Source organism: Corapipo altera, unplaced genomic scaffold (assembly GCF_003945725.1).
Source record: "Corapipo altera isolate COAL_440 unplaced genomic scaffold, ASM394572v1 24b, whole genome shotgun sequence".
Classification (NCBI taxonomy): domain Eukaryota; kingdom Metazoa; phylum Chordata; class Aves; order Passeriformes; family Pipridae; genus Corapipo; species Corapipo altera.
In genome coordinates, this window is record NW_020884888.1 from 4,364,401 (window position 1) to 4,386,536 (window position 22,136).

Sequence of the window (22,136 nt, forward strand, 5' to 3'; positions counted from 1 at the left end):
CTAACATCTGCAGGAGAGTGGGCCAAGAAACTGTCAAAACCAAATACTTCTAATCCAGGATTTTATTATCAAACTTCTCCCAATTGTTCAGTAAGGTTGAAAAGCAATATTTCAGTGTACTGTTTCAGGAAAGGAAAGGAAAAAAAAAAGATTAATAAAGATGTTAGGAGGCTGAACTGCTGTGAGATTTGTTTAATTATTCCCCACAGTACTGCCCCAGCAATCTGCTGACATTTAGCCCCGACCTTGCAAATCCTCAGTAAATATTAATATATCAACTCAAACAGGGACCGTTGTTTTATTGGTTCACGGAGCTCAGAGAGATTCGCCACAGCAGTGAAAAATAATGTGCAGAACTGAGGAAGAACGGCTCCTTTGATATCACCTTCTGCTGCACACATGTGCTGGGAGCATCAACAAAATGGAAATTCTGTTACTTTGCCACAGCTGTAGAGTGACACTTCAGATGCCTTTGCTTCCCTTTGTACAGCCTGCTGGAATAATCCCAAAACCACAGTGGCAAGAGATTAGAAAACACACACACGCACGCGCGCGCACATATACACACTCACGGAGGAAGAGAAGGAGAGAGAGAGAGAGAGAGAGAAAGAGAGATCACATTTTATTATCTGACACAGTGGATATTTTAATAATGGTAAGCTCCCATCTTAAAACCTAATAAGCTTTGCCCAGAACAATGAACATGCTAATAAGAGCCAGGGAGAGTTAAGTGCAATCTAGTGGAATCTGTTTACTACAGTGAGTTTGCTCTTTGCCTCTGTGAGTGCCACATAAACTTTTTTCTCCAAACAGTTGCCCCCATTGACTGCTTCCTAATATATTTTATGCACCTACCGGTTCTCACAAATCCTGACAAAGTACCACAATATATTTTCTCCCTTTTATTTGCTTGCCTCAAATGTAAATGTACATTACTAAAATATCTTCTCATAACTACACCTCCATTACTAATACACGAGTGTTTGATGTGGGTCAATATTGCATCTAGAATTCTTGGGTTTAGGGGAAAGGGCTGCTGTGCAACATTTGGCATTCAGATGTATTGAGCTGCAGAGTTAATGCGTGATTAATTTTATTCATAAAAATGTTAATCACTTCATTGTGAGATCTCTTTAGCATTCTGTGCACCAAACACCTTTTAACTTCTTTTTCACACAAGCTCACAAATGTATTTAATATTTTCAAACATTCTGTTATTACCAATAACACTGGTAATTAAACATACATTTAAAATGCAATAAAAAGCTCGCAAGTAACGGCACGACACTGAACACAAATGGAAGTCCATTGCCCGCTGCCTCTCCTGTGCCCCCTTCCCTTTGGCAGCAACTGACCAGTTTCTTTAATGTGCATTTTTTTAGAGTCCTTGAGGCATTTTTTGCCCCTCAAGCCTACTCCAACCCTCATTGACACAGCCAAATATCATGAAAATAATACAGCCATATAGCAAACTATAGATGGTGCTAAAAATACTTCTGTTCTCAGGAAGGGAAGGATCACAGTGTTGGGCACATCACGGGAGGTTGGGGGCTCTGAGGGGCTTGTTTTGGGTTCGGATGTTTTGTGGGGTTTTTTTGAGACAAGCACTCAAGCCTCATCTGAGAGTGGTGTCAGGCATTGGTGGGTGTGCCGGCTGCACTCACTGACTTCTTGTTTCCAGCTGGGCAAGGCTATTGTGAGTGTATTCAGCCAATGCACTCATGAAACTGGATAAATGGATTAGTGGATCAGAGACACCATCGGCATCTTCAAAAGGAAAACAGCAGCCTGCAAGAAGACTGACATTTGTGTACTGGGGCAGAGGGTGTGTGAATGCTCTGCCTCCTCCAAAGGGACAAGACAGTGATAAACTTTCCACACTGACCACCTCACTTTGTGCTACAATTGACCAACAAAATAAATGGATTGCTTCATTGTTTTTGAACCGTAGGCAGCACAGGGAAAGCACTCCTTGTGCAGCAACAAAGGACAATGTATTGTGTGGGGCCAACAGCTCAAAATAAAACCTTTAATTATCTACGGGTCAGCCATAAATCTGGAATAAAAATAAATGTTACTTTTTAAACTCGCCTTTAATTCTGCACTGAGTTTACGCCAGTACTTTCTATTCTCTCAAGAGAGGCACTACCAGGACTTGGTGTGTGCCCCACGTTTGCATTTTTGCACCAGCTTGACCCCCAAGGAGCATGTTAGGAAACAAGTTTGGATATCAGATGTAAAGGATGTTAATGCTAATTAAAGTAAGTCAAAACAGATAATAGATGTATTTTTCACTTTTTTTACAAAATTCCATGCATGTATTCTCTTCACATACACAAAAAAGAAGCCAAAACTAATATTAATAATGATGACGGGACTCAAGTAAATTAATTCCTTACAGAAGTACATTGTTTAGTTTTAAGAGCTCATATTTTCGAAGTCTTAAATTTTGAATACCTATTTCTATGGGGTTTTCAGTCTCCTAGTACTTCCAGCGATTCCTGTCCACATGGCTGGTTTTATGGGCAAGCTATGAACGGCACTGCATGGGGGCACCGCACAATGGGGAACACCAACCTTGCCAGGAGCCGTTTCTGTAACTTTTCACTGGAAAACATGCCACGCAGGCCATGTTTATTACATGTTCCAGCATTTTACTTGATTTGTTAGTCCCAGGTAAGTTTTACTGCTGAAACCCGGCGACTTGAAGCCTGGAATCGGGCCCCATATCTCTCCTCACTGCAGCCCCCACAGAGCTGGGTGGTGGGCTCAGGCCCTGCTGGTCATCACTATGGCCCTTTCTGGCAGAGAGGGACCTGTGGTTCTGCATAGCTCAGCTCCACATCTGCCACACGCTTCCCACAGGCCAGAAGGGACCTGCTCCAGAATATTTCGGCCATGGGTTCCTGACCTACAGTGGGCAGCTGGGTTTTGGGACTGGAGGTGGCTCCCCTCCATGCACCTGCAAGGCTGCAGGCGTGCAGCACCAAACACAGGGCTTAGGTGGAGGGTGGACACCAATGTGGCAGGGGGGCCTCATCCCCAAATTGAGGCAGCAGCAGGGGAGTAGAGGATGTGTACTGTTTCACTCTCCCTTTCACAAAGCACTTACTACCCACCTGCCCTTCCCCTGCGCTGCTTGTGTGCCTCTGTCAGCCCTGGCTACTCTTTACATCTCTGCTTTTAAGGACATCCAGAAATTAAAAAAATATAAATTAAAAATAAACAAATAAAAATAACCTAACAGCACTGAAACTAGCCAGGCAATGGAGACTTTCTTCAATGCCTTCCCTCTCCAGCCATAGTGCGGGTGCCCAGCCTCAGGGCACACCCCGGGGCAGCCTGAGCCCCATTCCCGCCCGAGGGTACTCGTCCCTTTGGGTGGCCACCGGGCAGTCCACCTCTCCTCCGAAGCCAAGAGGCCCAGCGCGGCTCTTCCCGCCACTGCCTGGCCGACGGGGACGGGGCGAGAGCCCCGCAGTCCCTTCTCCGAGGCCGGGCGGCGGTGGGCGCGGGCGGGCGGGCGGAGCAGGGGACCCGCGTCAGCGGGAGCCCCGCCAGGCGGAACTAATGCCGGACCCACATTGTCCCCCGCCAGCCGCCGGGTAGTTTCAATACGAGCCTGTTTAACAGGGGGCCGGTGGCCGGCCGAGGAGCAGAGCCATCGCTGCCGCCAGCCCCCGCCTCCCCGCCCCCGCCGCTCAGCGCTCTTTGTAATAGTCTCATCTACAAGGACGATTGAAACTTTATAGTGCATGATTCATAGAGCGGGGCTGCGCTCGGAGCCGCGGCGCATATTACATTAATCAGTGTCAGGCCACTAAAACAGAGATATGAATATGAATTCTCCATATTGCAGGGGAGATAAATGTGCTTGTGAATAATTGATCGGCGCCCATGGAAAAAAAAAAGAAAAAAAAAAAGAAAGGAAAAAAGAAGGGTTGGGGGTGGGTGGGGAAAAACACAGTTATATCATGAAAGTTACCGAGAGATCGAACGAGCCCCGCGACGAGGGCTGGTGCGGCGCTCCCGGCGGGGGGGGAGCCTCATCCCGCACCGCGCCCTTGCCCCAGCTCCGGCCGGTCGCTGCTGCCAGCGGTGAATTCGAGGCCACTCCAGTTTCCAAGTGAACGCGTCAAAACCTCAACCAAAGCAGCAAAAAGAGATGACAGGAGCCGGGAACGATAACAACCATACGAACGAGCCAGTTTGAGCACATGCACTCCACTAATTTTCTCCTTCCCTTTCTCTGCTTTCTTCTTTTCTCTCTCTCTCTTTTTTTTTTTCCTAGTTAAAAATAGAGTTCTTTTTCAGAATAAAACAGAAAAAGAATAAAAAATGAGGCACGCATACCAATGAGCACGTTTCATAACTACATCTCTGCGACAAAGCCAAATTCCCGCAAAGCTGCCGTTTGCTTTAATGTGTTCTGGCAACTGCGAATTTCGGAGTTTGCTGAACTCGAGATTATATCAACTTTTCAGTGTTCTTTCTTCACAGATTTCTGCCATTCTTCTGTTAATGCTAAGTAAATAATAACAGAAATAAGACAGTGAGATAATTTTTTTACTAGGTAGCATGGAGGATTATGCAAACGTATAAAACAATGTTTTCTGGCAGCCTTTTAAGTAGCACGAAAATGTATCTTGGAGCTAGGTTGTTGTGCTGAAAGAAGTATTGCTCCTTGTAGTTCCCATCCGATACAATGGAAATTTTCTTATTGACTTGGTTTATCAGGTTCGGATACGGTCACATTATTGAAAAAAAAAAAAAGCTTGGAAAGTAGTACTTTCTAATTTACTCTTATCAGCTCGAAGCATTCCCAATTAAGGCAAATCGTTTAGCTTAAGCTTCTTTGGTATTCTCCCTTCACTCTGGTATTTGTTGGTATACAACTGCCGGGGTGGATCTCAAGGAAAGTATGACAGAAAAACTACAAATTATTTTCCTTCTAGGGTGACGTACACGGTCATTCCTAGCGCGGTTCACGTGACAAGCGAAACCTCGGGATTATGAAGTCCCCGCTCCTTCCTAAAACCGGGGCGGGGGCGGTGTGTGGGAGTCCCGCCCGGCCCGGGCTCCGCACCGCACCCCAGCAGCCTCCAAAGGTGCGGTAACGCAATGACCGGTCGCACATGTCCGCTCTATCTGAAACTTCCTGTAGGAGAAATGGCCACCTCGCTGTGGCCTGCGGGGGAAGGGAAACGCGATCACCCCTCTCCTCCAGGTGCTGGCTAAGCTGAGGCAGCGGCCCTCGGAAGCTGCGGGTCTACTGGGCACTGAGGCACGCAGCCATGCCAGAGCTTTTCTCACTTAACACGGGGCTTCTCAGCAGACCTTATGACTTTTCGGTTTTCCCTTTTCTAAGGGGAAGCCACCTGAGCTCCTGTCCAAAAACTTTCGGAGCGCCGCAAGCAAGCTCCGTTCGAGCAGGCAGCCCGTAGCCCTGGGCGCGCTCCTCCCGCAGCCAGCATTCAGCTCCCAGGCCGCCTCCGCCTTTGCCAGCTAGGGGAGAGCTAGGAGCCGGTTGCTTCCCCCGTCAAACGCTCCGGGAGCGGTGGGGAGAACGGTGCTAACCTATCTGGGCTTCATTCACCGCCCCCCCCCCCCCCCCCCCCCCCCCCCCCGATAACATCTGGGTTGGGAAGGAAGCGTCACAATTGTTAGAGTTACTGGGGGGGGGAGGGGGAAAGGGGGAAGGTAGTGCGAAATTCAAATAAGCAAATGAGAAAAAAAAAAATCCAGTTCTGCAGCAGAGTCTGGTCTAGAGATGCTGAGGCTTCCAAAGGCGGAAACCTGCCAACCAGATAACTACTGGGAATTATCACTCTCCGGAGGATAATCAAAACTGGAAGCACACTCCGGAGGATGTTGCTGGCTTCCTGGCTGGATTCAAGGCGGGCAGCCTCCTCCTCTCCAGCCCAGCTGAGCAGAGCCGCGGGCCGGCACATTTGCTGGCGTCGGGCCGGGCGAGGGGACGGCGCCGCCCGCAGCCCACAGAGGGCGCTGCGAGCCCGCCCAAAGCCCGGCCTGCGCCCCGCTGGGCTCGGCTCAGCACCGCTCGGAACCGCTCGACTTGGCGGGGGCGGTCAGGGAGCGGGAATGCCCCCACACAGACGAGGTTCACACGCTCACGCTCCTCTGCTGCCTACAGTTCAAGTCCCCCCTGACAGTCCTATGCCACGCCGTAGTCCTCACTCCGCTCCCCCAGGCCAGTTCGATACCGCCGCACTCGCTCCGCCTCGCAGAGCATCTCTGCGCGCCTTTTAGATGCCGTCTTCACCTTGGAGGAGCGGAGCCAGTCCATGACAGCCAAACGCGCGGCGGAGTGGGGTTGGGGTCGTCGGGATCTGTCCCCGGCGGTGGCGTCACTCCGGACCGCCAGGTTGCTTGGGGCCGGTCGCGCCTCCCGAGAGGAATGGGGGAACCGGCCCTGAGCGGGGACGAGGGGTAACCAGTGCAGGACTGCGACGATTTCATCTGAATTGATATGACAGAGATAGCAATTGCGTCAGGTTTACACCTGACGCACTGTTTGGCTCTACAGGCGTGAAGACTTTCTTCTTCCTTTTTTTTTTTTTATTTTTTAAATACGACTTCCCTGTCCCTGAAGGTTAAATTATTCTGGTTTGGTAAAAAGTGTAATACTCTCTTTTGTTGGAACAGTTACCAACAACGACTACCACGAGACTATCCGGGACTTAGGAAAAGGGGAAACAAAATCCAAACAACTAAAGGCCACAAAAAACCCTAATTGATAGTATGCTGGGAGCGGCAGGATGTCAAAATGAGTCTCTTTTCAGAAACTCTCCTTCAGATATCCCTCACAAAATCTATTTAGCCTGACCTGTTTCTCTGCTCCATGAAAAAAGCGCAAAAAGTAGGAGTCCACCGCCTCCACCACTTTGCCAACAGATCTCTAAGCCATAGTTTACCGAGACTGCTCTTTGACTGAGATGATTTTGCAGCTAAATCAGGATCAATATTCTGATCTCTCACAAGAATTTAATTAATATTTTATTTGAAAAATCTCATCTTGCTTCCGACAAGTCCTGGTTTGAGGTTGGTTCAGTTTGGATAGGGCGTCACCGCATTATTTCTTAATGACTTTCCCAGCTGCTTCTTTCCATTTTCCACCATCAACAACCATCTGGTATCTTATTAGCACCTCAATGCTCATTTAATGTTCTCATTTAGGAGAAAAAAAGAAGTAAACACTCAAAATATTACACATTTTAACGGACCATCTTTGGAAGATTAATGCCTTTATAAAACCTGTCTCTATTTTTAACCAACAGATCGGAATGGCAGAACTTTCTTTTGAGACATGTAAGAGCTGCCTTTTTTTTTTTTTTTCTTCTAAATGTTAAGATTGTGTTTAGTCTCACAGGAAAACATCTTTTACAGTCATATTTCTTCTGTGTTTATTTAAAGTGCAGATCATTACAAATAATTCTTTTTCCTAAACTATGATTTTTTTCGTCTTCGGTAAGAATGTATACCACAGCGGTAAAGCTCTTGACCCAAATTAGGAACCAGTTTGGACAGCAAACTAAGGAACTATGAGAAAACTTGTCCCTTTCATTTTAAGAATGTATTTTATAACATAAGTGTCAGGCCCATTTATGTCCGGAAAATGGATACTACACAACACATCTCGTTCATCACAATAGAAAAAAATATCTTTAATTTTGCTAGTCAAAAACCAGCTTCACTCAACTTCTTAAATTTGCGTGCATGAAAAAGAAAGCTCGCAGCTTGTGTTCGGCAAAATAGCTCTAAGAGTCACTAAAAGCTGGGATTTGCTGTTTTAAGTTTCAGTTACCCAAAGCTAAAGAGACTTGACTTTTTAGGAAACAAGTTATAAATGCTTGAATAGATTTGTAATATATGTATAAGATCTGCAGCAACAGAATACATACCTGAAGAGAGTTCATAATTTCATTTAGTTTATTAGACAAAAATATATGATTTAGACAAGTTTTGCTGACGTGTTATTTACAATCTGAAATCACTGTATATACAGAAAAAAAAAAAAAACCAAACAAAAAACCCCCACAAACACATGGGAAACATTTACCAAACAAATAATCCAAGAATGGTTAGAATAACACGATCTGAAATGGTACAATGAGGAAGGGGATCCATCTACAGATTTGTGTAATCGCTTTTATGGATTTGCACCACCTTATTGCAAAAAGAGATTGATGGGAGTCGTTTATACCGTTTCCTTTTTTTTTTCTCTGTCCTTAATACCAGTCTCTGTAATATTTTTTCACCAAATCATTTAATCAAGCAGAAGGGAGAGCTGTTAAAATTCTCGGTGTTCCCTCTTGCTGAGCCAAAGAGCTGCAGGGGGGAAGGGAGGAAAAAAAAAGACGTAACAATCTTTCAGAAAAAAATATCTTTTTTTTTTTTTTTTTAATTGCCCATCTATTCCTATAGCATCCTAGTGTTAGATAATTCCAAAAAAAATCATTCTGACTGGTGTAATTAACACAAGATCTTTGAGGTCTGTTAAGTTTTAGAAAAGTTACAGTCTGGCTATGTACAATTGCAATTTAGTTTAAGTTTGAAAAGATTACAGCCACTCCTGTGCTGTTTTTATTGTCTGTATGTATTATTATGGTGATGATTAGGTGTTATAATTAGTCTTTATTATTCAAACACTGTTTCCGCATAAGTAGCATTCCTGCAGTGAAAACAAACAAACAAACTCACTTGTCACGGACGGGCTGGAAGGGCGATTTTAGCGGCTGGGGTGGGGAGTCAGTTCTTGGTACATTTTCTCTTTCTAGAAGGAGACGGGGCGGGGAGGGGGGGGGGGGGGGGGGGGGGGGGGGGGAAAGGAAAGAGAAAAAGAAAAAGAAACAAAACAAGAGAAACATTTTAGAATAACAACAATAAGAATCTGGACAGTGTGCAGAGTGTCCCTCTCACTCTCCTGTTGAGACATATGTAGATATGTGTGTGCATGCGTGTACAGCACTATTCCCTACTTTCAGTATTTAAGGAGTCTGCAAGCTTTTCTTGACACATTTTTAGTGTCATTGAAATTGCTGGGTGATGAGGGTCATGAAGGAGGGAAGTAAAGCAAACTCAAAACTATACATTTCACAGTGGTATTCCTGCACTCTCATTTGACTTGATGGGCGTATAGGTTGGGAATGTAATAGGCTACATGAAATGGGCTTAATATATGAAATCAACATGCTTGGGAGGGGGGCCAGAAATAAACGCTAGAGTAAACTGTAACTCAGTTAAAAGCAATCAATTCCACAGGGCTAAATGTGACACCATTTCCCAAGAAGTTCATATATATATGTTGGGGGTGGGGGGAGAGGTGAATGCCTGATGCATTAATTACCTATGTGTTTGGGACTGGTCCTCTCTGAAGGTTTTTCACTGCTTAGGGTTCCCAGGGTTGCTGTTAAAACAGAAGATGGTTGCTGGGCCTGGAGGTGGTGATTGTGATGAGCAGCATGGTGGTGATTTACTCCCAAAAAAGACCTCACGTTTAGCAGGGAACTCTGAGTGAGGAACGCCCCATTTGTCCAGTTGTGAAATTTGCCAATCTGACATGTGTACAGTCCATGGCTAGGGAGAAAAGCAGGGTGCTGGATCTGAGGAGAAGTGTGGTTAACCTGGGGAGGAGGGGGTGGAGGAGGAGAAGATTTCAGGGCACCATCAGGACTGGTTGCTGTCTCTGCCAAAGACCAAATCTTGGGTTTGCTGTGAGATGGCATCTGTAAATTGTTCGGTCCCCCGGGACTGATAATTCTGGTGCTGTTGTCCGAGGCTTCCTTCACCATGGCCAGTGCATCTTTGGGTTTCAGCCCTTCAGACCCTGACAGTGCCAAATCCTTTTCCTTTTCCAAGTGCTCCTCTTCACTGCTTTGTCTCAGGAGCTCAGGCTTCTCCTCCTCTTCCTCATTGCTCTGCTCCCCATCGTTCTCATCGATTTTATCTATATCTATGCTCTCCAGGTCAATTTCCTCATCATCTTCGTTCTTCTCGGGGTCCCCCTCATTGTCACTCCCGAAGAGGTTTGCATCTTCTTGGTCCTTACTCCTGGAGCCCCAGGTCACCTTGTTCTCCTTCTTGAGCCGCCGGCGGGCGTTGGCAAACCAGGTGGAGACCTGGGTGAGGGTCATCTTGGTGATGATGGCCAGCATGATCTTCTCGCCCTTGGTGGGGTAAGGGTTCTTGCGGTGCTCGTTGAGCCAGGCCTTGAGGGTGCTGGTGCTCTCCCGAGTGGCATTTTTGGGCCGTCCCGGGTCCCCGTATTGGAACTGTCCATAGGGATAATAGCCGGGGGCAGTGTGGGCAGCAAAAGTAGCAGGGTGGACACCCGGATTATCTTTCAGCTCGTACTGGGAACCCTGCAACACATTCAGACAAGCGGAGAGGAAAAAGCACATCAATTATCTCGTTAGCGTCTCTAACAGACCTGAATAGGCTACTCCGGGAGCCGGAATACGCCTTTCAGCGGTGCAAAAGGTCTTCACAGCCGAATTCGGCCCTCCCCGCTCCAGGCTCTTCACGTTTAGGTCAGAGACTGTTCCCAAATGATTCCCCTTTCTTGCAGAAAAAGGAAAGAGAGATGCTAAGCGGGGCTCTGACAGACATCGTCCATATTTTCTCCGAAAATCAAGTCAAATCAAACGATGGAAATGCAGGAACTTCGCCTCGGCGAGACAATTTACTGTGCCCTTGAAATTATCAGACAGATAAAACTAGTACTACACCACACTTACAAACTAATGCCCGCGCACAGCGTCGGATTTATCTGCAAACTATCCAGGAGGATGCTACAAATGCATGCACAGCATTCTTTATTTTTGCCCCTAGTGAGGCGAGACTGGGGACATGAATGCACAACTTCAGTACAAAGACAATAATAACATAAAAGATTTTCCACACACAAGCTAACAACACCACCCCCGCTCCCCAGATCATACACCAAGATTCTGGAGTAAAACATTAACTTCTAACTGTTCGAAGAGCCTTTAAACTCTGGAATGAAAAGTGATCCACGCATTGTAGAATACGGATATGCAGACACTTTATCTCATAAGTTTTACTTTGATCTGGCCAGAGCAAACGCAAATTGTTTACAAGCGTTTAGAGGCGGTGATTTATTTGCAATCAATATTCTTTTTATCATCAGTAGTAAAACACAGCAAGTCAAATTATCCCATCAGGTGTTTGGTAAATAACATTTTATCTTTCTAGCAACCTCATTAGGCCTCATTATTACCGCAAATTGCTCAGATATTAACCTAATATTTTAGCTCTTGGTTTAAAATTTTTCAGAAATTCAGAATTTATTTCAAGATATCACTGTCATGGTAAATCACTATAATAAAATACCAGGATACTTTGCGAGTAGGAATGGGAACTGTTCCAAAATAGCTAACATTTCAAGCAGTTTTCTTTCTTCATTGCTTGTATTGCAATGTCTCTTTTTTTCATAGTCCAGAAATACATTCTTAGTATTACTCTGTCGTAATTTATGTCAGCCTTAGAAATGGACCTCTTCAATAATGTCTGCGAAGAAACTAATTTAACTTTGTCAAACAGTTAAAAACGGTCATATATTTTAATTTCAGAGACACTGCTTATACAGAAGGAGTAGTCCGGCGTAATTTTTTTAATGTGTTACAAGGTGGGCTTTCTGCACTCCCTTTATTTCGCTGTCTTTTGTTATTGTTGCTGAAATGATATTTTTGTGTAATCTCTGTTGGGAATTCTTTTGAAGAAGCCACTTGTAAATCACTCATTGCTTCCGTCTCAAATTTTACTGCATTTCCAAAATCAAGGTTAAAGAGGAAAAAAAAGGAGAAAAAAAAAGTAGGAAATACATGCTGTAAAAGTGACTTCGTAGGAAATGTTTGCAGCAGCAAAATTATCTGTTTTCAGATGCTGAACCTTGTTCAACAACGTACCTACCTCCTTGCCTACATATATGTATTAAAAACCCAAATAAGTTATGCCTTGCATTCACCCAGTTATAAATATTCACACTTTTATGTGTCGGGGAGAGAGAAGAGAGAGACATTTAGAAAATGAAATGGAACCTATGGTGTACCGCCGCTGAGAACTTTGGAGATATCAGCAACGAAAACGTTTAAACGATACCGGAGATAAAAATAGTTACTTTAAAATAATGTGCCTCATTTTCTAACTATTACGTCCTAAAGAAAAGGGGGAAAGAAGCCAGAGGACAGTCTGGGTGATTTCAATTTGTTTTAAAGTTAACGCCAATATGCCTTTCTGCTCCGATGCGTATAATGGGATGGAGATACCCTCCTCCGCTTAATGCAAATCCCATCTGTGATACTCGCCATAATCAGAGTACGAAAAGTTCAGATAACAGAGCGGCCCATTTTTAAGGCTTAAGGAAAATGCCTTGAAATAAACTGGCGCCACAGGTACCGAGACTTTGGCCTTTCAGACGGAACCTGTTTATTGCTCGGCGGCAAAGAAAAGTACCAGGCGGAAAGAGGAGCGCGCTGGAAAGCCCATTGAAACAGCAGGACCGACAATATCACCCGTCAACAACAACACTAACAACACGAAGAAAAAAAAAAAAGCCGAGTTGCTAAGGAAAGCCGACAACACGAAGGCAGGAGCCCTGGACAGCCCTTTCACTGCCAAGAAAAACTCGGAGGAGTTTTGCCCGGCTGGAAAACGACGGGGAGGACGGGGACTTCTGCAGACCTGGCCCGCCGCCCCCGGCCCCTCTCTGCTTCGCAGACCCGCCGGCAGACACACTCCCCTCTCCGCAGCGGACCCCGGGCCGGGCGTAAGCCGCCCCCACAGCCGCCCCGCCGCCCGCCGCGCTTGGCTTCGCGGCCTCCGCCCGCCCCCAGCTCCCCAGTTGCCCCGGCCCCATCGCCCCGAGGGCCTGGGCCAGCGCGGGGGGCAGCGCGGTGCTCACTCACCATCTGGGAGAAAAGGCCGAGGTCTGCGGTGTAGGGCAGGAAGGCGCTGTAGTTGGGGGCGCTGTAGGGACTAGCGTACATGCCCAGCACCGAGGTGACAGCGGCCGAGCCGCTGCCCAGCTCGGCGCCCGCGGGCCGGCCCGAGGCGGCAGCGGCGGCGGCGGCGGCTGCGGCGGCGGCAGCCAGGACCCCGGGCCGGTCGCTCCCGTACACCGCCTGGCTGGCGCTGAGATACTGCGGGTAGCCCAGCTGGGGGAAGGACATCTCCGGGGCGCGGGCACAGAGGCGGCGGCGGCGGCAGCACTGGCGGCAGCAACAGAAGCGGCAGAAATATAAAAAAAACAGAAAGAAATCAGAACGAGGGGGGGGAGGGGGGGGGGAATTATTTAAAAAAAAAAAAAAAAAAAAAAAGTGGGAGGAGGGAGCCTGCTGAAGAGCCGGGGAGGGGAGCGGAACAAACCCGGGCTTCTTGGATCTCTCTCTCTCTTTCTTTTTTCCTCCCCCCTCTCTCTTTACTGGAGTCAGGCAGGGCGAGAGAACAGAAATCGAGCCGATAATTTTCTTTTTTCGTTCTGATTTCTTTCTGTCAGAGATATATTGCACCCTAGGTATGGAGGAGGAGGAGGAGTGTGGAAGGATTCAGTGGGGCGTCTTTCCTCAAATCTCGGCTCTTCTGTGCTCCTAAATCCCTTAGATGTGATCTGATCAACAATTGAGCTCCAACTGATGTGTCTGCCCTTAGGTCCTAGGCTGATCTTTCAGATACAATTTGAAGTTGATGTTTTGATTGGCACCCACTTGAGCTGCAAGCACCGCCCCGCGCCTCCACCCCCCCCCCTTGCCCGCCGCCCCCCTCGGTGCAGCACGTGGTGCTCAGCCCAGCCCGGGCCGCTGCCTCGGTGCCTGCGTGTGCGTGTGTGTGTGTGCGCGCGTGTGCGTGTGTCCGCGCAGCTGCTCTGCCGGGCTCTGTGTGTACTTAATGTTTAGCAATGGGCTCCTTTCAGAAAAGCCCCCACTGCTGTATGACAACCTGTCTACACGATTTTACAGCTGTCCAACATTGGGGTTTTGCTGTTTCGCAGCCTTAGCGTGTCCCCTTTTAACAAAAACAACTGTGTTGCTGGGTTGTTGTTTTTTTTTTTTTTTTTTTTTTTCTTCCACCTTTAACATTGAGTCCCCCTTGTCGTCGTTGGACTCGGGAACAAACGAGAGTGGCCGTGAGAGGAAAAGGGGGCCTTGCAGCCGTGCGGCTTATAACAATTTACAACTAAGGAAAAAAAAAAAAAAGGCAGATAAATAAATAAATAAATAAATGCGATCTATCTATAGCAACCCACAAACGCCATTCACACACGAACACATACACGCAACTTTACTGAAAGTCAAGAGGCTCCTAGCAGTTCATCCCAGAAGAATTTTTACTTGGAACAAAAAATGCAGAAAAAAAAAAGACCCGCAGAGATGTGATCCTCCCCGCCGCCCTTTCTCCTCCTCATGCCCTGCCGACGGATTGACACTCAGGGACAATTATCACAGACATTGCGACAGTTCTCGGAATATTAGCAATAAATAATCCCGCAAAACAACAACGGCGACATGTATGCCGAGGGGCACAGAAGACCTCCAGCCCTCGCTCTCGAGAGGGCGTGGAGGGTAAGGGGAAGCCGGGTGCCTCGTAGATTGTCAAAACTTCCATCCACCCGTATCAGTGGGGACCAAAGGAAACGCATCGGTGGGAAGCAGGGTGGGGGAGGGAGGGGGTATGGGGGGGGGAGACACACGAAGGGACCAAAACGAGCTGTTGTCATTATGATCATTAACAATAATGATTAGAGGAGAGGATTTTCCCCCTCTTCTTCTCCTTTTCCCCCTTGGAGAGGGGTGGAAGGTGCAACGGGAGACAAAGGACTCCCCTGCAAGGGACCGAGAGGGCTTTTCACCGCTGTGCCCTGCCTGAGTATTGTCCGGTTCCCCGACGTGGTGGGGCTCGCCCGAACAGCGCCGGGACCAGCAGAGCCTCACACCGCCCGGCCGGCACCGCAAACTTTCCCTACCGCTAACGGGGATCTCCCAACCCCCCCACTGGGAAGAACGAGGAGCGCGGGGGGGGGGCGGACCACAGGCTGGACGTTTCTTGTCCCGACCTTCCCAGCCGCGGTGGGACAGCCGCGGGGCGCTCTGCCCCACGACTCCAGCTGGCGCTCCTGCTCTGCCGGGAGAGGGGACGGCACGGCAGGGCCGGGCAGGGCGCTGTTGCTGTCCCTGGGCCGCCCCAGTGGAGCGACCCTGCGGAGGGGCGCGGAGCGGCCGCCCCCGGCCCTGCCCTCACCGCCGCGATCCCCGCCGCCCAGGAGCTCCGTCTTTGTGCTGAAGGGGCGGCCGAGCTCTTCCTTAAGGGACGGCGGGAGGGGCCGCAGACGCGAAGGCCCGCGGCTTCTTGGGATGCAAGTGTTTGGCGGGGGAAAGGGGGAAGGGAAGAAGGAGGCGTGTGGTGTGGGGAACGACGAGTGTCTCCGTTCTTTTCCAGAGCCCAGATCGAGAACCACCTCTAAGGGCCGGGCCGCTCCGCTGGGCTTCTCTCCCCCTCTCCCACCTTGCAGCAGCAAGCTCCCCTGCAGCCCGGTTCCCGCCGGGGACCGGCCGCCGCGGGAGCGGAGGAATATGCCTCCCCTCATGCCAACGCCCCCGCCGGGTGTCTCCAACCCCGGCCAACCCTTCCCTCTCCGCTCCAAGGAACCGCTGCGTTTCACGGTGTCGATTAAACTTCCTTCCCCCATCAGCTGGAAATAACGAACTTTCCCCTTCCTATGTCTAACAGGGAGAGGAGTACCTCCCCTGCTCCGCTCCAAAATCTCACCCTCAAAGCAGGAGAGCGACTCAGAAAAAAATGCGCTGCCATAACAGAGCTGAGTGGGGTTTGAAATTTACAGCCTTATTTTGAGAATGGAAGTGTCACATTACAAGGGCTGCAGGTAAATAAAGGTGGGATAAGGTACCGACGCTGCCGAAATCTTCTTAGCGCTTTAGATCTGTGTGGAATGTGTATCCAGGAAAGGTTTCCACTTGGAAGCTTAAGAAATGTGAATCATCCCCTCCCCCACCCGGTCTCATCCTGCTCAGATCGGTTCAGGGAGGGAAAAAATAGGAAAAAAAAAAAAAAAAAAGGAAAGAAAAAGGAAGAAGAAGGGAAAGGAAAAGGGGAAAAGTCTCATTTGCTTTTCTATCAGCCCAGCATCTTTTTGGGGAGAGCTTTGCTATGTTCACCCTGAGTGGAAGTAGAGCAAATAAATACAAAACGCAAGTTACCCATAACAGTGATTTGGAGAATAAATAATTAAAAAAAAAAAAAATCCCCCGTCAAAGAGGTGGAAATTTGTAAGACTGGTAGGAAAGCTCTGTTCCTCATCTACAAAGTTATTCGCGCAAGGGTGAGCAGGGTCCTGCGAACGCCATTAATTATGCACAATTCTGATCAGAAAATGCCAATCCCTTACCACGCGATTCCTGCTTCTGCACTGGACATTGCCCATTTTTTTCCTGACGGTTTATTAAGTCACTTTAGTAGACAACCTTTCAAAGTCCTTTTTAATTTTTTTCCCCCTTGTGCAAGTAAGCTGGGACCAGAGCTGCTACACTAAGCTACTTAGCTTGAAAATCAGTTTAGTGAAGGTCTGGGAGATTCTGGGTTTATTTCCTCCCATACAAGACCTATAGCAGAGCTTATTAACAAAAGTGCGAAAAGAACGAAACTGTACGGAAAATTACAAACATCAGCAGCAGCTGCCAGAAGCTCCAGGAAAATCTTTCCCTAAACCCACGACCTAAACAGTCCAAAACGTTGGCGTGATCGACCCCTCCTATTCATAAATTAGCTTGACATTTTTGATAGACTAAAATACTGTAAAAAAGTAAAAGTAATTTTAACCATATTTCGGGAAAAAATATCTTCCTTTTATTCCCCCCCCCCCCCCAAGATCAGTGTTGAACATCTCTTTAACTTTCGGCAAGACCTAACAAAAAGGAGTACGGTGCCAACTCATTAACCGAACAACGTTTTTAAAGACGATGAACAGTCACGTAGCAAAAAAGGGTTTGGGCTGAGAGTGAAAAGTAGTCACCTTCCCGTTGGAGAGAGGATGTACATCTGAAATCAGGAGGGAGAGAAACACCTAACAGCTCTGGGCATAATGTGATTATTCCCGAGGTAATCGCTTAAAATAAATTGTATACTGTTTAAAGTAAATCGACCTAAATGGCCATGCTCATCTAATTCAAAGATCATTGGGCAGATAAACTTCTCCTTAAAGAGCCTTTCTTGAGAAGGAGTTTGCTAAGACAGTGTGATCCTTCCAGTTTCTTAAGGCTATGCATCCAGTGCCAAGAGATTTTCTCTTTATTATTAACAAATCAGTTTAGATAGGGGTCCGATAAGACATGCAAATCCAGACATAGGGGTCGCTGCTTGGCCGAATTTTAACTGAAGGCTGGTTCTGCGGGAGTTGATTACAGAGTACGTTTGCGAAGAGGCTGTGTGAAGCTTTAACACTGACTCTACTGAAAAATGAAGTCAGTGATTTTGATCTGCTCCAGATGTCCTAAGAGTGGATATTGCAGTGCTGGGAATCCGCACCAAATATCTGAGGGCAGTGATGGTAATCAGTGCAACCCATCAGCCAGGGGGGACTGGCAATTTTGATAACCTGCTGCAAATGCGCAGGGCTGGAGATGGCAGTGATAAACCGCTGAAAATATCTTCAAATGGAGATGACAGAGATGTTGAAAGGAGACACCTAACTATGGAGAGAATAGGATACTAAGCAGAGCACAGTCTGGGAGTGTAGTTCAGATATTTACTAGTCTACGTTTCACCCGTGTAATTTCCACGGAGATACACGCGTTAGAGCGCCGTCTCTGCGTGCAGATACACGTCCGTATGGTCCCGTTAGTAAAACTCGGGGTTTATGCGGCGTTGATAATCAGATCCACCAAAAGAAAAGGAAGCTTAGTGGCTAAAGCGCCTTGTTTGTGGCTTGGGAAGAAAAGTTTTCATTTAATTCTGTAACTGCTTTGAAACATCCTGGTGACGATTTCTTTTGCAAATCCTCTTTTCTTTTTCAGCTCGCACCGGTAATAGACGAAGAAATTTAAGATGATCTTTTCAGTTAATAGTCTGTTTCAATTTTCTTTCCTGTGGAAAGAAAGTGCGGGGGGGTAAGATGGGGGAATGCAAAAAAATAGATTATTCGTATGTTGCTAATTTTCTGACTGTTCTCAGCAGGTAGTTTCGCTGTCTTTTTTTGCTAGCTGTCTTTTTTAATGTGTAAGTGTAAAACAACTCTACCATATTAAGTATCAGTCCTATACATTTTAATGATACATCTGTGCAGGATGGAATCTATTAATTTAATATATCTCGCCTAGATTCTAATTATGCACCGACTGCCGACTACTTGGATCAGTTGACTGAGTTTTCATTAGGTGTATTATGTCTGATTTAGCATGGGACCATGCTTCATTTGAAGACTTGTGGTTTTTTGGGGGTGCCGGTAGCGTCGATGTGGCTCGGCAGGATCTTGGCGGGGTTCTCCTCTCGCTGGTCGCCCGCTGCCAGGCCCAGTCGCCGCCGTGCGACCGTCCTGAGCGCTTCTCATCAGTCCTGATTTATGAGCCTTGTTAAACACTCATTATTACTTTGCACCTTTTTTTTCCAGCAGGGTCTGGGAAACAACCCCACTTTGTGACAACAGGGCATGTGTCAAACAATTATAGGCGGAGAGGTGATGTAGCTCTGGAGCTCAAGACTCCCCCCTCCTCCCATTCACGCCCAGCTAGATGAACATTTCTGTTAAAAAGAAGGTAAAGGAGGAAAAAAAAAAAGAAAGAAAAAATGATAATACTTTTTAAAATCTCACTCAGTTTTTGCCAACTGAATTCACAGTAAAAGCATCATTTAGATCTCTGACTGTGCAAACGAATGGTTTGGTTTGTCCAAATAAACACAAATTGCAATCAAGGATATCTGGTCGATTGCTTAAATGTGAAGATGTACACGTCCACTGTACAGGTAGTATAAGAAGGAATCCAAGCCTGAGAAGCTGCAGCATTGAATTTTACTCGAGGAAGCAGCTATTAAGGAGTTTACAAAGATTATTTTATTCAGAAGATAACATAATTTTCAAAATAAAAAAATATGGTTTTTTGTTCGTTTGTTTTGTTTGTTTGGGGGGGTTGTTTTTGTTTTTGTTTTTAAATTAAAGTAAGAGAAATTGACTTTCCCCCCCCCATATTCTGATGGTGACTTCTTATTAATTCTCTATCAGTCCACCTCAGTTGCAACTTACATTTATTTCTGATAAGCAACATGAATGCGCAGATGTTCTCTTCCTTCGCACTTTTACAAATGAAATGTTACAGTTATGCACACAGGCCTATATGAACAAACACACAAATCTATGGAATGAATTGTCTGCTTCTCTCTATTTCTCTATCTGTCTGTCTGTCTGCCTACCTATCTATGAATATTTTATGGGTCTGAACTTAATTAACAAAATAATTTCCATTTTGTCTTCAAAATGATCAACAGCAATTATGTGAGTTTTTTAAGGTTTATAATTTTATGTCACCAGACTGTTGCTTGGGGGCAGAGGTACAATTGCAGTGCCAGCTGCAGTTATATTTATTTGGGGTTTTTTCTGTCTTGTTCCTGTAGGGCTGCATTATGCAGTTTTTAATTAGTTTGTGTTTGTATTTCACCCGTCCCAAATCAATGCCATCCTGGAGCAATGCAATGTAAATTCCTGCAGTACAGGTGTAGCTGCTAGCTCTGGAACACTAGGAAACTCATGTCTTACAAATGAAAGCAGTGAATGCCATTCAGCCAAACTGTCAGCTTTAAACAGCCAAGAGGAAGGAGATCAAAGCAGAGAGCAGGAACTTCTACTCTCCAGATTAGTCTTTATGGTTTGAACGCCTAATGCTATTAAAGGGAACCAGGACATATAGCACATCGTTGGCTACAAAGTTACTTCTAATTTTGCTAAAGTCCTGCCTTATTTTGGCCAATGTAAGCCTTCAGAGCATTCAAGATGCACTATTTCCTTCGAGGCCTAGTAGTTACTCATCTGGAATTATGCAGAACTAATACCTTCAGAGACACATTTTTGTTTGCGCACATATTTATATAACTTATCACCTTTTGAAAGATAATTTTGATTTCCTCCTAGGTTCCACAAAGTCTTTTAATAGAACTTGCAGCAATAAAACCTGAAATTCTAGTATCTCGACATGAAAAGTCCCTTTATGTTGTGTTACGGTGTCTCTTCTTTCTTGAAATGACCTCTGTATGGTAGTGTATAAATCTATTATTTCAGTCACCAGGGAATTCTTTTAAAGCTTTTTTTCTTTTTTTTTTTTTTGTCAGGAATACGAGATCGTTCATCTTTAACTAGGCCACATAGAAATTATGATTCAACAGCAGTGTATATTTAATTAGAGTAATCTCACTTGAATTTAATTACCTAATGAATTATTTGTTTAAAAGGTAAAAAGGCTTGTTTGCCAAGTACAGTGCAACCCAGCGATAAGAACTTCCGTTATAAGAACATTAATATTTAAAAAAAAATTATGGTTTTAGATTTTAACTCTTTGGTTCTGCCAGCCACCCGTAGGCACGCCGAGCCCACTACTATCGGGGCTTCCACCCCATCCTTTCGACTCCCGGCAGTGAGCTCTCCGCAGGCCGCTGCCGCCGACCCGCGTAAGTACCGCACCACAACGCTCCCCCACCCCGGCCGCGGGGTGGGGGCGGCGGTTGGCGGGGAGGGAGAGACGGGGACATGGACGGCTTTGCCGGGTGAATTTCGAGGCGAGAAGTCAGCGTCGGCGCAACTAGTCAAGCTGCGGAGAGGCCGCACGGCTGCCGTGGTCAGACCGGCTGCGCGACGCTCCGCGCCCCGCGCACCCTCGCGCAGCCGCCGGCATCGGAGCTGCTCCTCAGGGCTGCTGTCCCCTCCCCTCAGCGCCGTGTCTGCAAGAGGTCCTGGCCAGGAAGGTGTCAGAGCTGGGAGCGTCAGGCTGTTTTGTAAACAGTCGTCATCTTGATATTATTTTTTTTTTCTCCATTTCCCCCTAGTCTTATGGTCAGTGCAACTAATGACAGTCCTTTGATTATTTAAGATTCTTCAGCCAAGACAAAAAAAACCCGGGCCAGCCTCTGCCCTTGACCTTTCTCCTCTCTTCCCAAGTTTTCCAGCTACCACATTGTTTCCAAGATACAACGCATACAGTGCTGAACTGCAACTGTCAGAAGATTCGCCTGAAAGCACCACAACTCGGGGATTAGCCCACTCAGGGAAAAAAAAAAGGGGGAAAAAAAAGGGTTGTTTTTTTCCTTTCTCTCTCTTTTTTTTTTTTTTTTTTGTTTTGAATATGCAATGATGGGAAACTCTCCTACTGACCTGATCCAGAAAATCTAGGTCAAAAAATGTTTGGTTTGTTTGCTTCTACTCTGTGGTTTGAGAGTGGGACCTCTGGAAAGCACCACTGCGCGTCATGTCGCTCAGACCGAGAACTTTCGCTCCGTCCTTCCCCCTTCCCCGAACACAACGAGGCCGTCAGCAAGGCCTGCACCGGAGCGCGAGGAACAGCGAGGGGTCGGATCGACCTCTCCTTTCCGCTCAGCAGTGATGCGCCACGCAGGAAGCCAGCTGGCTGTCAGAATAGAGAAGGACGCTGAAACTTATCTCTGGAGGTGGGGAAGGTGGCCAGGGAATGCCAAACGTGAAGGGGCTGTTTCTCACTTTCCTTCCTTTAGTGGGTAAGAACCTATAAAACATTTCTGCTTTCGAAGCACCAGCAAGAGGGAAAGGCGAGGGTGTGTATACTCAAACCATGGGCAGGGAGGGTAAGAGTAGACGAAAGCTTAAAACTAAGCTTGAGCAATACTGAGGCATCATTTCGAGGCACAGCTTGGGAGTCTCTCCTCAGTGGCACTGAAGCTCTCGCACAGTCCTGCAGGGAAGGGTCGCACCGCTCATTACCCCATGGGCACACAGACGTATCTCAAATGCAGAGGCAGAACTGGAGAAGTACCAACGAATCAAAACACCAAACCCGCCCGCTCGACGGGGAATTCTCTCTCGGTCTTCCTTCGTCCCCCGCGGCCCGGTGCGAGGCAACCCGCAGCGAGCT

The 22,136-nt window shown here is 46.9% G+C and overlaps 1 protein-coding gene across 1 annotated transcript; it reads right to left on the reverse strand.

Moving 5' to 3' along the window:
* Nucleotides 1–8,231: 8,231 nt before the first annotated feature.
* Nucleotides 8,232–13,211, reverse strand: IRX1 (iroquois homeobox 1). Its single transcript, XM_027644061.1, has 4 exons — nucleotides 12,948–13,211; nucleotides 9,368–10,382; nucleotides 8,722–8,794; nucleotides 8,232–8,349 (listed from the first exon to the last, which is right to left on the reverse strand). Exons 1-4 carry the CDS (start codon nucleotides 13,209–13,211, stop codon nucleotides 8,292–8,294), a joined length of 1,410 nt encoding a protein of 469 aa, XP_027499862.1. The 3' UTR covers nucleotides 8,232–8,291.
* Nucleotides 13,212–22,136: the final 8,925 nt, after the last annotated feature.

Coding starts and splice junctions, on each gene's coding strand:
- IRX1 (XM_027644061.1), bottom strand. CDS start 13,211: ATGTCCTTCCCCCAGCTGGGCTACCCGCAGTATCTCAGCGCCAGCCAG. Junction 10,383..12,947: donor TCGGCCTTTTCTCCCAGATG/GTGAGTGAGCAC, acceptor AATGTGTTGCAG/GGTTCCCAGTACGAGCTGAA. Junction 8,350..8,721: donor TTCCAGCCCGTCCGTGACAA/GTGAGTTTGTTT, acceptor TCCCCCCTGCAG/CTCTTTGGCTCAGCAAGAGG.